The following is a 19,632-nucleotide window of genomic DNA, read 5'->3' on the forward strand; positions in this document are numbered from 1 at the left end:
GGTGTCACGTGACGGTCATAGCTGCAGCTAGGTAGCCAGGCCTAGGCCCGATTGGGTTGCAGCTTATTGGACCGTCCGAGATCGGTGGCCATTTCAGTTATGTGTATGTTTACAACAAATTTGTTGCAGCTACAGCTCAGATGAATACATGTACAGCGCATCTATAAGAACTGTAACGGGTCTGCCAGACGCATCATAGCAAGCCTGTTAGTAATGGCTAAAAGCTGTACTTATGGCAGGCTACATCCAGCGCCATGATGGGATCCCCGGTGGTCCAGTGCTTCTGCTTAGTAAGTCGCTGCCACCTTCTTTCTCACGTGCCCCTCCAGCCTCCGCGGTCCCCCTGCGCATGCACAGATGGCCAATCAATCACCGATGACTTGTTCATTCCCCCATGAGCGTCATCGTTGTTGATCTGCTGAAACCGCTATCATGGCCCAAATCGCAGGCTTCAAGCAACTTAGACCCTCATGTGGAAAAGGATCTGGCTTTGGCAGGACTTACTCCATGGTGCACTCCTGTGAAGCCTGAAGCCTCCAAACTGAGTCTGCAACCCTGCTGTGCTCTATGAACGGCTGCCATAAAAAGCGCCTAGAAGAGAAGGATCAAGAATAAACGCAATGCAAGTGCTAGTAAGGCAGTCACCAGCGGGGTTCCTCATAGCTTTCATGTTCCAGGGCCCAAGCGGCCTGGCATCTGAGGGGATCTCCCGGCCCACCCCCCTCCTGTTGGGCCCCCCAATCTTCTTCACAAACTTGATGCCTGCGCGCACGTCACGTACACCTCATTAGCTGTTGCTGACAGCAGGCATCTGGAGCAAGGAATCAAGAACGTTTGCTTAGGAAGCCACACTGACAAAGTCCCTGATGCGGCAAGATCAAAGTGACCTTTTCTGCCAGAAGAAGCAGGGCACAGAACAATGGACATTGATTCTGCGCACTGTTCTGCGCGCTTTTGAGAGCGACAGGTGCTCCATCAACACATTGATGCCAGCCTGAGGAGATGGCACAACATACATGGAACAACAGCTGGAACAGGACTAAATGTACAAAAAATCACAGCGCGCACCGAGGATGTCTTGGAGCAATAACAGTGATGTCACCCTGAGAATATGCAGGCCCATTCAAATTCAAGTTTGAATTCCAGATAAAAACACCGCACCAAGAATGTCGCGGATGAGCTGGTAGCGCTTGTCGGTGAGCTTGCCCTTGGAGAAGAGCTTGGCGTTGCGCGTCACCCAGCGGCTGGCCTCCATCCAGCCGGGCTCCTTCGCATTTGTGTAGCCCGCAGGAATAAGCGCATGCCCGTGCACCTCCTGCAGGTTAGCAAATCCCGACTCGCGCTTGTGGATCAATTTTCACAGAGGAGAAGGTTATACTGGCACAGCACGGGCACCCAGCATGTGCGTGTGGATGAAAATGTATAGAGAATGAAGCTGTGGCGGCACAGCAAGGGCACCCAGCTCTTGTGTTGCTCAGACCCTGGCCTCTCAACATGTCTGTGCCCGTGCACATTCTTCAAGAATAGAAAGCAATTGCGTTGAATTGGACTGAACTGGACTCGGAGATGAGTGGCAAGGCGAAGATCACCCAGTCATTTTGTCCTACATAACAGCAGGCTTGAAAGGAGCGGAGCATGCTGTTGGCATGCAGAAGGTGCCTCAGAGGCTGCCCATCTGGGGATAGCTAGCAGTGGTAGCAGCGTGCAGTATCTCTGGCAATCCACCATGTCTCTCGAACACTAGCAAGAAGGGTAGTCCAGAAGAGACACAGACAGAAGACATTGAACATTAACAGGCAATTCTGCTGCAATGGTCACTTTCCAAATTAGAGTCACCCCACCTTGAAGCGGCGGGTTTCGTGGAGGTTGTGGTGCCACTTGGCGCTCTGCTGCTCCATCTTCCATGCGAATATTAGCTCGTCTAATTTGGCGACCTGCCAGCCTGGCAGCCGCCCCTCCTTGTGCACCTTGCGCATTCGGTGAACCCAAGCCCCCAGCAGCGGCGCATCAAACACCTGCGCAATAAAGTAAGCCTGCTTAATTCTGTGAGAAGTACCGTACTTGTCACTGTTAACACCGCCGAAAATAAGATTTCAGGCCAAAAAGGGTTGACAACTAACGCCCTGTCTCCCTATGACATTTTATAAATTAGATTTGGAAAGCTCTCGACAAGCCCGATTTAAAGGAGCAAGTCCCTGGTGATAAATATGCCAGAAAGAACCCTCGGCGGTCCCCCACCGCCGGGGGTTCGTGGATTAGAGCACCCAGTACGGGTGTTCAACCTGCATGCTTGCATGACAGATGCGCGCAGTACCAAACACCAGCGCAGTCGCCACAAAAAAATATTCGTTGTTCCTCACAGGATTCTGCACATGAGCATGGTGCAGCACAACCCAGAAAGCTTCTTGCAGAAGACGCTAGGCACACAGCGCTCCGGGCAGGAACAGTGGCTTGAAAGTGGCAGAAAGAACATGCATCCCTGTCTCAGCGTGCAGAATCCAGGCTGGGAAGGAATGTTGCGGAGAAGTCTAAATAGATCTGCCAGGGAGTCCAACGATGCCAAGTGGACTCCAAATTGGAAGAACTAGGAAAGGGAGGGTATTTCATGGCGTGTGCGTGCCAACAGCTGCAAGGGCCGCACCTGTTTTGGCACGATGGTGGTGGCATACTTGTCGCGCCAGGCTTTGAGCTCCTTGTACATCGTCTCAAACTCAAAGTCCGTAGTGTCCTCCTGCGCCTGCATGGAATGAGGACGCCCAGCGTCAGCACTCTCACTTGAAGCATTACTGCACCGCTGAGTGAGCAGCAACTTGGTGCCATGGCGGGCATGCATGGAATTCTGCATGGGCACATGTATCTCTACCAACTTTAGCAAGTGGCAGACAGCTTGAGCCAGCCACTGTCAGACACTGCAGTGCTGTACTTTTTATTGAAGCTGAGCAGCCACAGGTTGGCATGGTGAGTATGCATGGGAGGCAGCTTGGACATTATCAGACCTGCTGACACCCTAGATACTGCCTTCGCGTGGCCAAAAATTCTTTGCACAACTTCTAGCAAGGAGCAGCAGCTGTTCTAGTGCTGACTGCAGGGACTGGACTACGTATTAGAGACGCACCCCATTGTGCTCCTTAGCATAGTCATCCTCGCTGATGTCATCCCCGGTCGCCGCGCGCAGGTCGTAGCCAGCCTGCTTCAGCTTGCGCACCTGCACACCCCTTGCCATTCTCAGACACCCAGGCAAAGGCCATCCCTGACTCAGTGCATGCTTGCAAGTCCCCACAATCGCCCCACGGGCACTAGCAATACTGCACGCAGCAAGCTGTCGGCTTCAATTCAGGAGGAGACCTCATTGCAGGCATCAGCTGGAGCCACACTCTGAAGAAAGGACAGAATCTGCAAACATGTCCAGATGCGATAGCAAATTGAGAGCCAGTCTAGACATGGCAACCATTCTTATTCACCGCACACACTCCACCGTCGCGCCCAGCATCCCTACAGTACCGTACTGGTCACTCAACCCCGCACACTCTGGCGGTGCGGGGAACTTTCCAAAGCAACACTGAGAGGCCTTCCTGGCATTTTCATCCCCAGGGGCTTGCTCGATTGGAATGGGCTTGTCGAGAGCTTTCCGATCTGATCTAAAATTCGTCATAGGGTTTATATTCTGGGAGATAGGGTCTAGATTATCAACCCTCTTCAGCCAAAAATAAATATTTTCTGCGGGGTTCACAGTGACCAGTACGGAATTGGGATTTCAGATTAGGCGCTGCAGTAGCAGAGATTCCCTGCGCCTGATGCCGGCAAATGGGGTGCACACACCTGGGAGGGTGACAGCAGGCGCTGCTTGAACCTGTCCGGCTGTTGGTGGTACCACTTGGCCAGCGCATTGCTGAAATCTGCGTTCGGGTCCCGCCACTTGAACGGCGGCGCATCCATTTGAAATTCGATCCTGAACCGCCGCAGCTCGTGCAGCATGTACTCCCACTCGGCCACTTGCTGCGCGCATAACCCAGCCAGACATCAGCACAAATCCTCCAATTCTGGCAGATGGGAAAGTCGCCTTTCGAGATACTGCGGCAAGAAGCTTTTTTTTTTGCCCGCTTTGCTCTGAAGCCTAAGAAGGGCACACTGCCTGCAAGCTGAGAGGGGACAAAAGACCACAATCTGAGAGGGATGCGAGGCTTGATGTCATTGCAGCCATGCTTCAGATAAATATTCCATACCCAAGGCAATGTGCACTGCTGCTGTGACCCTTGCTGAAGATCCCAGATCAACCAGAGTGCTGTTGGATCAGGTCCTGCCATTCCCTAGCAAGTAAGCACTCACAGCGGCTGCCGCAATTGGCAGTGGCAGGGGAATGGCAGGTGGTAGGGTGCTCCCCGCACCTGGGGGACCTTCCAGGGGAAGCCGAGGGCCTCGAGCGCAGTGACCTGCGCGCACGTGAGCCGTTTCTCTTTGTAGGCCTGCCGCGCGTCGGCGACCCACTCGCCTAGCCGCCAGTCCCCCCAATACCGCCGCGGCACCAGGCAGTCCCCCCACTCCTCCTTGTATCTGCAGGCAAATTGTGAAAAGGCGTCAATATACAAGATTTTGCCACATACAGGGCAGCCTTGTGCAGAATACTAGCCTAGATCCAGACATTGCTGCAATCAAGATCCACCTGAAAATAATGAAACGATGGAGAAAGATCTGCGAGCTGTGTTCATTAAGGAATGCAGCCCAAAATCTAGGCACCTTCAAAAGTCCTCAGAATTGTTCCCCAAGCTCTCCAGGAAGCGACTGGGAATCCGGCGGTGTTCCCTATGGGAAGGGTTGCGTCAACATTCCCATGACATGGTACCCATGAAAATCATCAATTCCCAAGTATGACATGCCCCAATGTCTTGCAGCTTCCTTCCTGGCAGAATGGCAAGCCGCGCTCTCTTGCAGCTTGCTTGCTGACTAATTTTGACTGGCGTCTGCACTTCAGGCAGAGCGAAGCATGATTTAGCCTGACTGCACAGCGCATCACCTCCTGAGCGCCTCCAACCGCTCCGTGAAGGCTTCGCTAAGTGGCTGGTCCTCTGGGGGTGACCTGTTGCGCAGGCGCCATTGCTTCCACTCCGGCAGCTTGGAGTCCATGAAGTGCGGGGATAAGCTGTACCAGCGATCATCCACCCCTGCGCATGCATGCATGATCCCCTTTTGGCCATCGGCGTACCAACCCTTGCATGCGGCTATCCCCCATCACAGCCTAATACATGAGGCCCTCTCAACGCAACACCTTACTGCATAAGAGGCCATCCGCTGACATGCAAGACAGCAAAAAGCATTGATCAAGCTTGTTGAGGCTCTCAAGTCATCCATGAGTGTTCAGGTCAAGAATTGGGTCATGCTGCGGTCCGGGGCTGCACCCCACCTTTAGAGGGGGCTCTCCACTTGGAAGTTTTTTTCTTACTGCCAATATTGCTGGTTTCGCTGGTGCTGGCAGACAAGCCGCTATCTGCTCGTTCCTTGTGGGCGTCAGTCCCAAAATCCTCTGAGCTTCTGTCATCCCAGTCAAAGTCCAGGGCCCTCACTACATCGCTCAGCTGCACAGGCTTGGGCTGCTCTTCCGCTCCCTCTGCTGGCTCCTTCGGGTCAGACATGCTGACAGCTGGGCTCATAATAAGCTTTTGGATGGTGCTGCTTTGCATGTCTTGGTCAGTTGCTGCTGAGGAACTGTCAAGGTCCTGGTCATGAGCAACTGCTGGCTGTGCAGCTGCAGCAGAAAATCGTGCGCAGTCTGCAGGAGATGCTGCTTGGCTGATTCGCAATGAGTTTGTCAGCCATATTGACGACATGCCGCCATACTGGAGCTCAACAATAGAGCTGTGCAGACATGCTCTTCTGGCAAGCGATGCGAGCTTGCAAAGGCGCATCGCCGTACTGTATCGGCTGAGAAGAGCAGCTTTTTAAGTAAAGGGTTAAATTGTCAACGATCGCGATTTAGTCTAATATTATCAGCGTCAACTAGCTAACTCTCGCACACGTGGGCTGGTCGAAAAAGCTTGCAATTTGCAGTATCATGCGTTTCGATTGTTATCGATACTTAGAGACAAAATTCATTGAGAGCTAATGCCAGATCTATAATTACCCAGTCCTTGGCTACATCATCTTTGTCCTTAAGCATGCACACACGGCAAAATCAAGCTGCCGGCACAGACACTGTGACTAGAGTGGTTCACTTGCCGAATTATGCTTTACTGCACTCACCAAAAAGTTTCAAACTGTCCAGTGAGGGCGCATATGCTGCAATCTGGGTGATCAAGGCCACCCTGGGTTCGTCGACCCCTAAAAGGTGAACCCTTGAGGGGAATGTTTCGGTCAAAGCGACGCCTAAACTGGACGAGCCGCTGGTCAAAAACTGAAACACCATTGGCAGGCATCATGGGTTTCGAGCGTGCCTGAATTATGATCCAGACAGTACTAGACGCAGTGGCATGTCCAGGCATGGTGTTTTGAGGCAATCTGCGAGGGGCTTGACTGGTGTGTGTTCTACTTGGATTGAAGATCTGAAGTGGCAGCTGGGTTTCGGCATGGTGTTCTGGCAGCCTCCTGCGGCCAATTTGCAGCACAGTGGTCTCTTTGCACGCGCTTTGCCATCAGTCAGCAGTTTTCACGCCCTCACTGGCCGCCGTCAGCCAGCAGACATAAGAACAGAGAGGCAACATCATCCTGGCTTTGCTAGCTGCAGCTCTTCCTCGAACTTTGAAGCCGGGTCGGAAGAGAGCGATGGCAGATCATCACCAACAAAGAGGCGATCTGATGGCAGGAGAGGGCTGCAGAGTGTGGCAGGGATTGGGCCGAGGAACGAACAGCGGTTGGTGTCAAAGGGCATCGAGAGCGTGGACAGATTGAAAGAAATCTTTTACATGCAGAAGAAGCGGAACGAGGAAAAGATGCTCACCTACCTCCAGGTCAGCACCTAGATGTTAGTATATGTTTCTTTCTGTTGAAACCCTGCTGAATGCTTTGGCAGCTGTTCACGAAGCAAAGCACGGTCATCATATTGAAAGTCGCAGACGGGATGATTCTGTAGACTTTACCCAAGGCTTTCCAGACAGGGCCTTTTGGAAAATCGGAAGCAAGGTTCTGTTGCAAGCCTGTTTGCCTGATCTGGTACAGGGGGAGATCGGCATCAGGAACAAGCGGCACTGCACGGACATCGTGAAGCATCTCGCAGATCTTGAGATGCCTTCCCAGAATCAGGAAGAGGCGGAGCGAAGGAAGCGCAACAAGGTGACTCTGTGCGTGGAAGGCAACATCAGCGCTGGCAAGAGCACCTTCCTGCAGAAGCTGCTCAAGAGCAGCGTCGAGCTGCGGGACATCATCGAGGTGCTTCCCACTCTCTCGCTCCAGGGACTGCTTAAGAGACTGCGGATATCAGTGCATTTTTCTGCCCTGGAGAAATATAAGACTTGGGGTCATGATGAGGTGGTATTTGTAGTACTCCCAGCTAGCAAATGTCCTGCTGCCACCACATAGGACATCCAGGCTCTGTATTGGCCCCTGCGGCTCTGCAATAGCGCCCATGCAGCTGAGAGGGCTTGCGCGCACAGCACTATTCACGAGCGTCTGAAATTATGCCAAAAATAACAGGAAGTAAAGAAGGTGACTGGGTGGGGGTGCAGGTGGTGCCAGAGCCAGTCGACAAGTGGCAGAATATCCAGGACACGAATGGGGGTCAGCCGTCAAACCTACTTGAGGCATTCTATCGCAATCCCGAGCGCTACGCCTACACATTCCAGAACTACGTCTTCGTCACCCGCCTCATGCAGGTGCGATGCGTGGGGGCGCACCTGAAACGTATTTGGTTTCCAGCGCTTGATTGTGTTGATATGACATGGTTAGGGGGTAGTCCTGCCGCTTTCCAAGTCCAGTCCAGTCAGCATTGCCATTGTGACCGTGACTCTTACAGCATCGGCCCCATTGATATGCTGCGCTTGACATCTAAGTGCGCTTGAGATCTAAGTTCATGAGCACACTGCAGAATCCGCCGCTTTTTGGATGCAAATGGTGGATCCTTGGCAACGTACTTTGTAGATTTTGTGCACAGCATGGCACAGGCTACTGTACTGTGGCTGCCGTGTAGGGCACTTTGAAAAGCAGCACGCTTGCAGGATTGTGTAGCAGTCACCAGCGTGCCGTAATATGAGCATGCAGGTCCCTCAAAAAGATGCTCTTTTACTGAGTATGCATGTCCATGATTTGATACAATGTGAACATTGCGTGGACGGGGCAGATCAGGGCCAGTGCGTATCTGGCTTCTGCACACAACATAGCTGAAACTCTATTTAGGCACTGTACTCCTTGTGTTTTGCCTGAGAAGGTAGGTCTAGAGCCATCAGTCATTTCCAGCAAAGACTTGCAGTGTTGACAGTCCCCGCGTGCGCTGTTCCCCCGGCCAGGCGAAGGACAGCGAGGACTGTGCGGCGCCGCTGCGGCTGCTGGAGCGCAGCGTTTTCAGCGACCGAATGGTCTTCGTGCGCGCCGTACACGAGGCCAAATGGCTCTCCGAGATGGAGCTGTCCATCTACGACTCCTGGTGCGCACACGTTTGATACATGTTTGAGACACACTGCACTCATCAGAATCTACCAGAGACAATAAGCCAGTTGTGCCCTCAGTAGACAGAGGTAGGCAGAGAGGCATTCTTCCTCCTGAATAGCTGATCCTGCATGCCCACAATCACTCAACAAAGAAGGGCATGCTTTGCCGACTGACACCCAGTCTCGTATGAAGAGGCACACAGACCTCGGGGACTGCCCTGTCAGGCCGTTACTGCGTCCCTGCTCAGCCTCTCAATATTTCTGATCTGAATGTCTATGCGGTCATCAAGCATCAATGGCACATCCTTAGAGCGCACACTCAACCTTGAGGGTTGATGTCCAAAGTCGCTGGAAGAGAAAGAAAGAAAAACAAACGAGGCTGAAAGAAGGTGTGCGCCGGTGCGCAGGTTCGACCCGGTGGTGTCCCAGCTGCAGGGCCTGGTGCCGGACGGCTTCATCTACCTGGCGGCAAGCCCCGAGACATGCATGCGCCGGATGAGTGCCCGCGGCCGCGGTGAGGAGGGCGGCGTCTCCCTGGATTATCTCGCCAATCTGCACTCCAAGCACGAGGAGTGGCTTCGCAGCGGCGCCCTCCGACCCGAAGAGCTGCAGCTGCTGTCCGATCCCTCGCGCAATCTGGTGCGCACAGCTTGTTTGCATTCTCCCTTCGCATGTGAGTGCCGGTAACTTGGAAGAGCCCACGAGGCTAAGCATGAGCATTCTGTGTCTGGAGCCGGGTGTTCGTGCATCTGTCAGTGCTCTTCTGTCAGTCCATGATGTGGATGGGAAAAAATCGATTTGTCAGATGACATGCGTAACACAGGTGAGGTTGCACAGCATGTGAGGGCACGCTAAGAGTTTGAGCATGTCTTAAGTCTACTGTATGATGCTCATATTTTGTTGTTGGCTGCAGACGACGCCTCAGCCGAATGGGGATGTGGGGAACGGTGCCAGCTGGTACCACACCAGGCCTCCAGAGCCCGAGAGCGTCCGCGGCAAGGTGCGCCTGGCGTCACTGCTGCACCTGTCAAAGAAAGCAGCGGCCCTTTTCATGCGCAGCTTGGTGCACACTTCGGAAGTGCCTTGCGCAGCCCCTTCTGCAGCCACAGGACATGCATGCCTCCGGAGCCAGGGAGTCTCAACAGATTGTGACCGTCATGACTGCATGCTTCCGGAGCCCCTGGAGTGCCATAGAAGCGCCGGCACCGCGCGTTTGCAAATACAAAGAACCATGAGCAGTGGCCGCAGCAGTGGTCACGCAGCACTCTTGACTCTCTCGCACGAAGCTGTGAAAGCCCAGGTTGCAGGAAAGCTTGTTATGATGCGCTGTATGCGCGCAGGTGTTCTACCTGAACCAGGAACGGCAGCCGATGCTGCGCAAGCACATAGACGGCCTGCCGGCGCTCTACCTGGACTGCGACACCGACATCGACCTGGAGAATGACATCTCTGCGCGCTCGGCTTTCGCGCGCCAGATCCGCGATTTCTCTGACCACGTCCGTGCCCTGCGCGAAGCCCGGTGCGCCCTCGACTGCCATTCTCGCTGTGGCGTCGTCCTCCTGCAATGATGTACCATGTCCCTAGACAGTCCGTTTGCAAGTTGCACATCTGACACATCTGTCATTGAGGTGCACATCTGCTTGTTGTTTGTAACGACCGAGGCGACAAGCAAATTGATAAAAAGAGAGCACCTCATGTGCACATTTGACTTTGCGTCCATCTTCTTGTGTTTGGCTGTGGCCTGCTCTTGCTGCGTCCTACAGCATTTAAATGCTACAATTGGGCTGTTCTTATATCGTCCCGCCCTGCCGCCAAATGCTTTTTTGCTCTCTTCTGGTGCCGATTCTGTGTGGATTGTCAAGTGCCTTGAAATACAGGTGCTTTGCTGCTGCACTGACTGGATTGGGCTTGCTGCTTTGTGGGTGGTGAGTCGCGCATTCACACCGGCAAGGGCAATTATGCATCTGGCACTTCATCCATTGTGAGGACGGCCTCATAGGCCCCCAGGCGTCACCAGTGCGTCCATTTCTCACTTTTCGTCTTTGCTGCAGGGTAAAGCCGGGCCTGGTGTTGCCCACTGAGGAGTCCAGGCGGTTGGTCATGGACCGCTGCTCGCCCGAAATGCTGCAGGAGACGCTGCTCCAGAGAGGCCACGATCTGGCGTTCCATGACAGCGTGCACCGGCAGTTTGCAGCCGCCTCGTGAGATTCGTTGCATCCACCGTTCCAGCTGTCGCCCCTTGCCCCAACATGCGTGTTACGTGGCCGCGAGTTTGTGCGGCCGGGGTGTAGGGGTGAACTCAAAATAAAGTCCTCTCAACCCCAAATATAAGCGCAAGAGGAGGGCCCGCACGCTCCTTGTACAATAGTGCTGCGGCGGTTGCACGAGCGGTACGGCCAATTTTGAAGCGGGCTGGCAGGCTGTTGTGCGGCTAGGGCGTAACACGCAATCCAATGCAAAAGCTTCTCTGTAAAGATACCTGCCCGGCCGCCGCTGCGATGACATACCATTTCTCCTTGACTGTCTGTTTGCCAACTGAACATCTGATTTAGACTGCGTTTGTAACGACAAGGCGACAAGCAACTTGATGCAAATAGAGCACCTCACTTGCTAAGTGAGATGGAGTCGGCATTCCCTCTCAGGGATGATGCAGAAAGGGGCAAGTTTCAGGGCGATGAGTTGTGGGTGGAATGTGCATCTTGTTCTTCGTCTTCATGTGACCATACTGATCAGCATTGCCTCATTGCCAGTGAGTGCACTGCGTCAAATCTGTTTGCAAACATGATTGTGGAAGGGCACAGTGTGTGACTTACAGTCCTGCAAATGAAGACTGCGGTGATTCAATAAAAATTCATGACGGTATCCATGTGAACACCATGTTCAGTGACTGCAGGGAGCTCACAGCCAATGCTGTAAGTTCAACCTGCATTAATTAATGATATACTACTTGTGCAAACACGGCAGGTGCACAAATACATAGGGCATATCTCCAAATATCATGCATGTGAGAAACAGAAAGCCAGTGTGAACCATGGTCACCTGGCCAGGGCATAATGAAGATCCAAAATAAACCCCCCTGGTGTGAAAGAACTGATGGCCAAGGAAGAAGTAGCATTGGGGAATCATGTGCTTGAAGATTGTGGATGAGTATTAAGCCCTTGTAAGCTTACACACGAATAGATTTTCTTTGATTGGTTCATCTTTTCTTTCAAGGCGAACATGTCAGAGAAAAATGCATCAGCTAGCGCTAGAGTTGCAAGACAACTGGCAAACACTCGATCTAAAGTCTGCGAATGCACATCTGCTCTCCTGTTTCTGCATTTTGCACTCTAGCCGATGTGTACTCTACAATACCCAGCCCGCAGGGACTCAAAATTGCATAAGAGACACCAAAAAAGAATAGCAATGCTGGATGTGAATCAGACAGCCCCTTCCTGGTGCAACAGCTTGGCTGTGCAAGGGGCAGAACCAAAGAGTCATACTGCACCGGAGATGAAATAAATAAAATGGTAGTCTTTCAGGTACATAGTTCAGTACGGGTTGTGTCATGTCAGCAGATGGACTCAGACCATCGATGCTCTTGATCATGACTCATTCACCCTCGGAGAGAGTCAATGCTTCTCAGGAAAAATGGCTTGGCCCTTTTTCTCCCCTCAACTACTCTGAGATCTAGCACTTGTTGCAGGACAGCTTGCAGTATCCGTTCATCCAGGACTCGTTACATTTGCCCCAGCCAACCTGATCAAAACACAAAAATCAGTCAATGCATCCCCCTCCCTCGAGGCCCCCCAGCTACCTTCCTTTTTGATGCGCAGTGTGAAACCATCAGAATCAGACATTTCAGCTGCAGGCCAAAGCAGTGTTAGCAGCACCATCACTACTGTCGACTCTTGTAGCACAGCTGCATATAGGGACCGGTCACACGAGTAGCGCGATCACATGTGTCACTCCAAGAGTGGCGTCTTGACAAGGAAGTTGCGTGTCAGCAAACAGCACATGCGCAAAAGGGAATAGTCACCTGCTGCTGGCAGGTGTAGGAGGAGCCTGGCGGGGGGATGTCTACGCAGGAAGAGGAGCCGCATCGGCCGCAGCTCTGAGCACAGAAGCCCTGCATCCAAGACTGGCCACACTGGCCCCAGCCAGCCTGCAGCAGCATGGCGCAGTCAATTACAGAACATGAAATGTCTGCAGCGTGCAAGCACCGCAAATTAGGGGAGGCACTCCTATCTGTAGTGGTTGAACTCGAAAGAAATTACCGAGGCTGCTGGGCTCAAGGGACTTGGCCCTAACAGATGTGCAACGCTGTGCGACAGCTCAAACCTTCACCTAGCTACACTTTGACTGCATGCAAATACTGCATATCACACGAGGCAACCCTCCCTGCAATTATCACACTGACATAAACCTAGCACGGTTGCCCGCGGCAGACTTGACCCTCCAGGGGGATTGATATTACAAATAGCAGAGAAACTGCATGTGGCGCTCCACTGCCTTTTCCAGAGTTTTGGTACTGCTGTGCATGCTTCAAGAAGGCGTTCATCTGGCTACTGAAGGCCAGTGGATCACTAACGGCATGACATGAGGGTGAGTCAGGACCTGCTGCGCGCATGTGTAACGGCTGTCTGGTGGGGTGTCAGTGCAGCCGGATGGGGGGCTGGGGGTTGTGCCAGAGCACCTGCCGCAGCTCTGTGCACAAAAGCCCTGCATCCAAGACTGGCCGCACTGCCCATAGCCAGCCTGCAGCAGCAGGGGTGGTTGTAATGACTGATATATTATCAATCACCCCTGGCAGCAGCCACATGCAGAAAAGAAAAGCCCCAAGCAGCTGTTTTCTCAGAACCGACACTGCTGGAGCCTGCACCTTCAGAATCACTGCAAATCTTTCCTAGCTGTCACTCTGCCGGCAAGCCAGCACAGTGTATGATCATATGTCATGACCAAATCTGCTTCACTTGGTCTGTGTGTATTCCTCAGGACTCTGAGGCTGCAGATGTGCCAAACTATCTGGGGCAGCTCAGGTGACATTACATAAGGGTGAGTCGGCACCTGCTGTGCGCATGTGTAGCGGCTGTCGGGCGGGTTGTCCGTGCAGCCTGAAGATGGCGGGCTGCTGGGTGGACTGCCACCGCCGGAGGGGACTCCACCGCTCTGCATCGCATATATCACGTATCACATCGTCTTGTCAGACTGGCGCAAGTTTCATGTCATGCCTGGCAGCATGCACATGCATGCGCGCAAACTGCAGCCACTCAATATCCGAGCATAACCTCTGCAAGGGCCTCACAGGTGTTCCATTCATACGAAACACAGGGCAGGAGACTTTGACATCAGCTGATCTGATGCATGCTAAAGCCCAAACGAGACTGCACCCCTTGACATTTCCCTGCCTAGAAGCACGGCTCCCTTTGGCGCCATGCCCTTGTTGCCCGCTGTGAATGTTCTGTGGCACATTATGTGCATAAGCAGACACTTGCATCCTGCAGCAATGTATAGAAAATGTAGCAGCACCAAAATGGTTCGCAGAATCTGCGCGCACCTTGCTGTTCATGAGGTTGATCTGGGCGCGCATGGCGTTTGAGCCGTCCTGGCCGACGGAGAAGTCGTAGGAGTAGTCATCGATGCTCCACGCGATCCACTCCCAGATCATGGTCGCCCCCGCGTTGTTGTTGTTTGCCTCCCCGAATATGGAGTTCAGCAGCGTGTCGCGGCTGCCCAGGTAACCCCTCTACGGCAGCACAGAAAAGAGGCCCTCAGAAGGGGCGTAGTTTTTAGCCTAGAAAGTGCAGAGCCACAGACGGAGCCCGCAGAATTGTGTGACAGCAAATGGCCAGGTAGTCACTCGGCGGGTCGCAAGATGCAAAGTACACCTCAGAAGTGCACTATTATGCAGACTACGTGCTTGGTGCAAGGTCAGCCCCCTGCTATGGCTAATATATGACAGGTGAACGGGAAGACACTCCGTGTTAGAGCCATCTCAGCCTCTTTTAAATGAGCGGTAATGCAAAAGTTATAAGGTGTTTAATTTTCTGCCTCATCTGCATGGCAAATGAAAAGCCCTTGTCTGCAGGCTCTTTAAAGAAGGATTGGATGCCAAGTATGCTCAGTGCACATGCATGCCAGAGCAGCGAAGTGTGTGACGGTTGTACTTGGCCAGCACACCTGCAGAAAATACAGTAGAGCGCATGGGAAGATACCGGTGATCTGCATGCAAGAGATAGCAGAGGGTACAGACCTTCATGCCGGTTTCCTCAATGATGAACGGCTTGTTCTGCGCGTGGGCGATGGCCGCTCTGTCGCGGATGAAGTTGGGGTTGACCCAGTCAAACTCGTACGCCTCTATCGCCCAGTTGTCCGGATCTGCACATGGAATCTCCACCACATAGCTTGAATTCTCCCATGCACTGATTTTTCCCGCTTGGTGCAGGAAACAATGTCTAATCTCTCTTCGCATGTCTTGTCCTTTAGTAGTGGATAGACTGTGCGCTCCCCATGACAAAGCCAGGCTTGTCTTGCATAGCTGCTTTACCTGCTAGCAAGTCAAGCTGGCACCTTTGGATCCAAAGGAATACGTTGGACTCTCTATCACAATCACCCTCAGGCACATCAAAACAGGGGGTACTAAAGACTAATACTTTTTGGTACACCCTGATCACAAAGACTGATCTGATCCCTTCAGCATACAAAAACTGGTGACTGATCTGACAACGAGTTGTTCGAGAGCCGTGAGATCACTCACAGACATGGAGGGTCATGAAGTCGATGTCAGGGCAGGCGATGTTCCCCACTGGATCCAGGCCCTTGAAGCCTCCGTTGATCCTGCACCGCACTTCTCATCATCAAAACAGCAGCGACAACACATTGTCCATTAAAGAAGACTCTGACGCGCCATAAAACATCAGTAAATCTATGCCGACCGTATAAAAGTGCTGCAGGGCCCTACTACAGATGAATTCTCGTGTCTTGCAAACACTGACATGCTGCTGGAATCGCCAATTCCTAGGCAGTCTTGTCTTGTGCATCCCTCTTTTTATGGCAAGGCGTATCTGGACTCCAGGGTCCAGTCATCCCGATACCTAGGCAGTCTTGTCTTGTGCATATCACATTGATGGCATATCAAATTGATGACATGTATACAAGGCCTATCTGGACTCCAGGGTCCAGATGGACTGAAAGGCAGGTGTAGGGGCACACCAGTTGTTGTGAGGGGGGTTCGTTGGGCCGTCTGCGCGATAGCCCTCCTCTCCTGTGGCCACCTGTGCATGCACACATGATTTGGATTTACCACCCCTGGGTGCAATGGGCTACAGGGTATGAAATCAACCTCGATCCTCTTGTGACTGACCCTTGGCTGGGCAGCAGATTGCACGGAGGTGCAAGGGGCAGGCATCAAATGCTACAGGAAGATGATACAGACTTCTGGAAGAGTGACATGCTTGATTTCCAGGCGGGCAAGGTAGCAAGAAATCAGCACAATACATTCTTATGCTGCATGACAAAGGGTCTCACAGAACACAGAACAGAGAATGCACTCCAACTCAATTATACATATGGACTTCAACGTCTGTGCTGCCCCTTTGCCAGGGTCAGGCCCATCCTTCCCACATCCCTGCTATGCATGCTGTGATAGGGTGCTCCATATCGCATGGTGTATAGGGCGCATGTTGTTCAGTAAACCCAGAGGAACACACATCTAGAATCCCCTGTAATACATAATTCAAGAGTATATTTCAAGGTTGCGCACCATATGGTTGCGGTCGATGCTCTTGACATAGGCGGCCATCTCATAGACCCAGTCGCGCGCCAGCTTGCCGGGTGGCAGTCCCCGGTTGCGCTCGTAAAGGTCCGTAGTGTGGGGCTCATTCTGCGCGCAACAAAAGAGTCATCATGACTCATCGAATGCGCCCCCCTCCCCTTTTCTAATCCTCATGCTGAGGGCAAGTAATCAAATCGTGCCACATTGGACCTCCGATAAACCACTTGGCTCATACAGGTACGTCGTGTGGGGCTCATTCTGCAGACAGAAACAGTCGCAGTAACTGGAGAATCCAAGGTCCCAGCCACAAGTGCTGATGCTAACAATCTCCCAAGGTTAAACTCTGCTGCTCTGGACCTGCATTGGCTCTCGGCAGGACAACAGAACCTGGAGAGTAATTCTGCTTGCCCCTGCCTCATTGCCTGTGAAAACTTATCAGACTTATACAGTTAGTGTTCACCAATCCAGGATCAGCTAATGACATTCTTGCATTGAGTTGAGTTTGAGGCGTGTAGGCAAGTGGAGTGTGAAGAAAGGAACTGCATATGCATTTTTGGCTGGTGGCTCATAGTAACATTGTTAAAGGAGCGATCTCATCTATGCAAACGCACAGCAGGCAGCGGCGCACCATCAGCTCAAAGGCGAACATGGTTGGGTCGTTCTTGTACTGGACGCCGGTGAAAGTGTTGACGCGGTTGAGCAGCATGTAGACATAGTTCTTGTAGGCCTGCTTGCACCTGTTGTCCGTGTAGAAGAGCTCCTTCGGGTTGCCGGAGCCAATGAGCTGCAAGCATGCACATGAAAGGTTTGTCAGCAGCAAAGACTTAACAGGCGCCTACTATTAGATTCTTATTATTATATCACACGCTTTTCCAGCCGAAAGGCAAGATACGTCCTGCAGACATGCTGCAGTTAAAGGGTGCCACAATCCTACCCCTTGTTGTACTCTTAGATATGCACCCTTTGATTAAGGAGCACAGCCCCGAAAGCGACCTGAGCTCAGTTGAGCTGTTGACATCGGATGAACACTCTGCCTGACCTAACTGCTCTGTCATTTTAAGAAGGGCAGATCATTCTGGCAGTGAATCTCAGACACACATGCACGCATGCGGCAAAACCCCGCAGCACCAAAAGCCGAGCATGCATACATGCCGGGCCCAAAACCAGACCTGGCCATCCGCGCTGAAACCCCAGAGGAGCTTTATGGCATCCCTCTGCACGTCAATTGTGAGTAGTGCAGCTGCTAGAAGCGAAGCATGCCAGGGCAGATCCTCTGGTCCCTGGGGTCCAAGAAAAATACCTCCAAGGCATATGCAAAGGGTGAACCCTACACTTTCATGCGTCTCACCTAATACCATATTACAAGGGCATAAGGGGAGAGAAGTCCTTACCTGGTCCACATACCACTGCATGCCGCCTCCAACCGGCTCATAGTTTGTGGGAACCACAATGACTCGGACGTCATTCAGGTACGCTTGCTGCATGATCAGGTCGACTCGCTTGAGCCCCTCCTCATCATAGACCCCTGGGGACTTCTGAATTGGCTGACTGGTCACATCGTAGCCGTCCAGGAAGCAGAACACCCTGACCAGTGTCACCTTCTCCCGGCTCATCACCTGCACAGCAGCAAGAGGAAGCTCAAAACACAGTATTGAGCCAACTGAGATCGACCTTCCTTTTAACGGCTGTTACCCCAAGAGAGAGATCTTGCTACTAAGAACAGGCTGCCTTCTGGCAAGAAGCTCTGCCAAAGATCCACCACTGCAGAAACTTGAGACCTTCACAGACGACCTCACTGGGCACTTTGCAGTAATCAGCTCATTCTCACTTCTCCCCACATCCAGGCAAGCTAGGGCTGCACTCCAGCTGACATGCACTTTGCTGACTTGCACTGCAGCTGACATACACTTCATGAAGTCTCCATGCAGGCTGGTCGTATCTGAAGTGATCGCTTGCAGAGAGCAACACTCTGCTGCAAACCTTCAAGGACCAACGAAGCCACCAAACACTGCAGGCGCCAAGCTCTGCAAACATACCTGGAAGAAGTTGCGCACGTAGTCATCGCTGAACGAAGTCCTGATGGGCAGGTACCTGCAAATACACCCAGCAACTCAGAATTACATCCTCCAAGCCCCAGCATCACAGCAGCGCAAAGCCACAATCACTTGAGCACTTCAAAACCTCAAACTGTGCAGTTGACTCAGCCAGTTGTGGGCAGGCAGGCACAACCGCTGGCATGCAGCAGAGGCCTGACAGCAGTTTTGCTGCCAGCGCAGTCTTAGTTGAAGACTTTGTGACCGTCAGTAGTGTCGCATAATGAAGGAGAGTGTCAGATGGGCGCACCAGGCGTTGGTGCCAGCAAAGTAGACGGTTTTGCCATTCAGGACAAAGTTCTGGCCCTGGCGCTGAACGAAGCCTGACACAGCCTCTATCTGCGCTGAAGTGCCTGTGACAACTTCTGTCTGTGCTGCGCTGCCTGCAACAGCTTCGATCCGCGCTGAAGAGCCTTTTATTAGAGCTGCAGTGGGGGCAGAAGCAGGGCTTTCAGCTGCAGCTCCCTCTGCCTTTGGGACTTGGCTGGGGACTGGCAGGATGTACTTCGAGTCCTGCGAGGGGCTCTCAGCAGCTGCCTCAGCCATGGCCGATGCAATGGCTGCCAGTGAGGCCGTCTGATTGGTGCCTTCTGCTGAGACAGCAGCGCGGTTGGATGGCAGGGGCAGGGCATACTTAGAGGCGTCAAAGTGGGAGACATCTTGCAGTGACAGGGATGGTCTTGAAGCGCTGCTGTCCTGGGCGATGACTGGAGAGGCCTGCAGCAAGCAGATGGACACTGCTGCGACCATACACCATGCTGGGACCTTCGCCGCTGTCATTGGTCTAGCTTTTCTGTACAGTGTTGAGTCTCAACCCTGTCTGGCGACAGCAAATTTCTTATTTACGAGCCTCTCTCCTGCAACGAGCCCCCACCATATTGGATTAGTACACAATTGTAGAGAGACGTGTAGGTGGTATCCACAGCATGAAGATAATTAATAACATTGGCCCGCACGAAGTCTGACAAAGCACATGCGCCCTGCGCAAGGGCCGACCGCCCCACCTCCGCCTTCTCTTAGATGCCGGTATAAGCCGTTAAATGAGCTTTTGTACTGTTGTGAGACGCCCCATGTTGAGTCCCCTGCGGATATCACACGGTTCTGTGGTTAGCAGGAGTGACCCATAGTTAGCCGAACAGTTCGCAAGGTTCCACAGCGTCGCCGGAGCAGGCAAACGTCTAAGCATAGGCTTCGACGTCGGTAACTGACCTTTTTA

At 52.7% G+C, this 19,632-nt stretch overlaps 3 protein-coding genes across 3 annotated transcripts; 1 reads left to right on the forward strand and 2 right to left on the reverse strand.

Moving 5' to 3' along the window:
* Nucleotides 1-287: 287 nt before the first annotated feature.
* Nucleotides 288-5,627, reverse strand: COCSUDRAFT_58230 (hypothetical protein; the record flags this gene model as incomplete). The annotated part of the gene is made up of 10 exons (XM_005644483.1): nucleotides 288-343; nucleotides 646-762; nucleotides 1,162-1,315; nucleotides 1,842-2,015; nucleotides 2,642-2,737; nucleotides 3,116-3,205; nucleotides 3,820-3,996; nucleotides 4,386-4,551; nucleotides 5,012-5,159; nucleotides 5,438-5,627. The coding sequence occupies 10 exons, from the start codon at nucleotides 5,625-5,627 to the stop codon at nucleotides 288-290; spliced, it is 1,368 nt and encodes a 455-aa protein (XP_005644540.1).
* A 1,333-nt stretch (nucleotides 5,628-6,960) lies between these two features.
* On the forward strand, nucleotides 6,961-10,138 carry COCSUDRAFT_19049 (P-loop containing nucleoside triphosphate hydrolase protein; the record flags this gene model as incomplete). Its single annotated transcript, XM_005644484.1, has 5 exons — nucleotides 6,961-7,356; nucleotides 7,653-7,799; nucleotides 8,430-8,566; nucleotides 8,978-9,209; nucleotides 9,911-10,138. The coding sequence occupies 5 exons, from the start codon at nucleotides 6,961-6,963 to the stop codon at nucleotides 10,136-10,138; spliced, it is 1,140 nt and encodes a 379-aa protein (XP_005644541.1).
* Nucleotides 10,139-12,239: 2,101 nt separating this feature from the next.
* On the reverse strand, nucleotides 12,240-19,196 carry COCSUDRAFT_44382 (glycoside hydrolase; the record flags this gene model as incomplete). Its single annotated transcript, XM_005644485.1, has 12 exons — nucleotides 12,240-12,308; nucleotides 12,589-12,714; nucleotides 13,617-13,718; nucleotides 14,107-14,295; nucleotides 14,803-14,927; nucleotides 15,307-15,386; nucleotides 15,762-15,823; nucleotides 16,312-16,431; nucleotides 16,952-17,107; nucleotides 17,715-17,939; nucleotides 18,360-18,414; nucleotides 18,667-19,196. 12 exons carry the CDS (start codon nucleotides 19,194-19,196, stop codon nucleotides 12,240-12,242), a joined length of 1,839 nt encoding a protein of 612 aa, XP_005644542.1.
* Nucleotides 19,197-19,632: the final 436 nt, after the last annotated feature.

The sequence above is a fragment of the Coccomyxa subellipsoidea genome (genome assembly GCF_000258705.1).
Source record: "Coccomyxa subellipsoidea C-169, whole genome shotgun sequence".
Lineage (NCBI taxonomy): Eukaryota > Viridiplantae > Chlorophyta > Trebouxiophyceae > Coccomyxaceae > Coccomyxa > Coccomyxa subellipsoidea.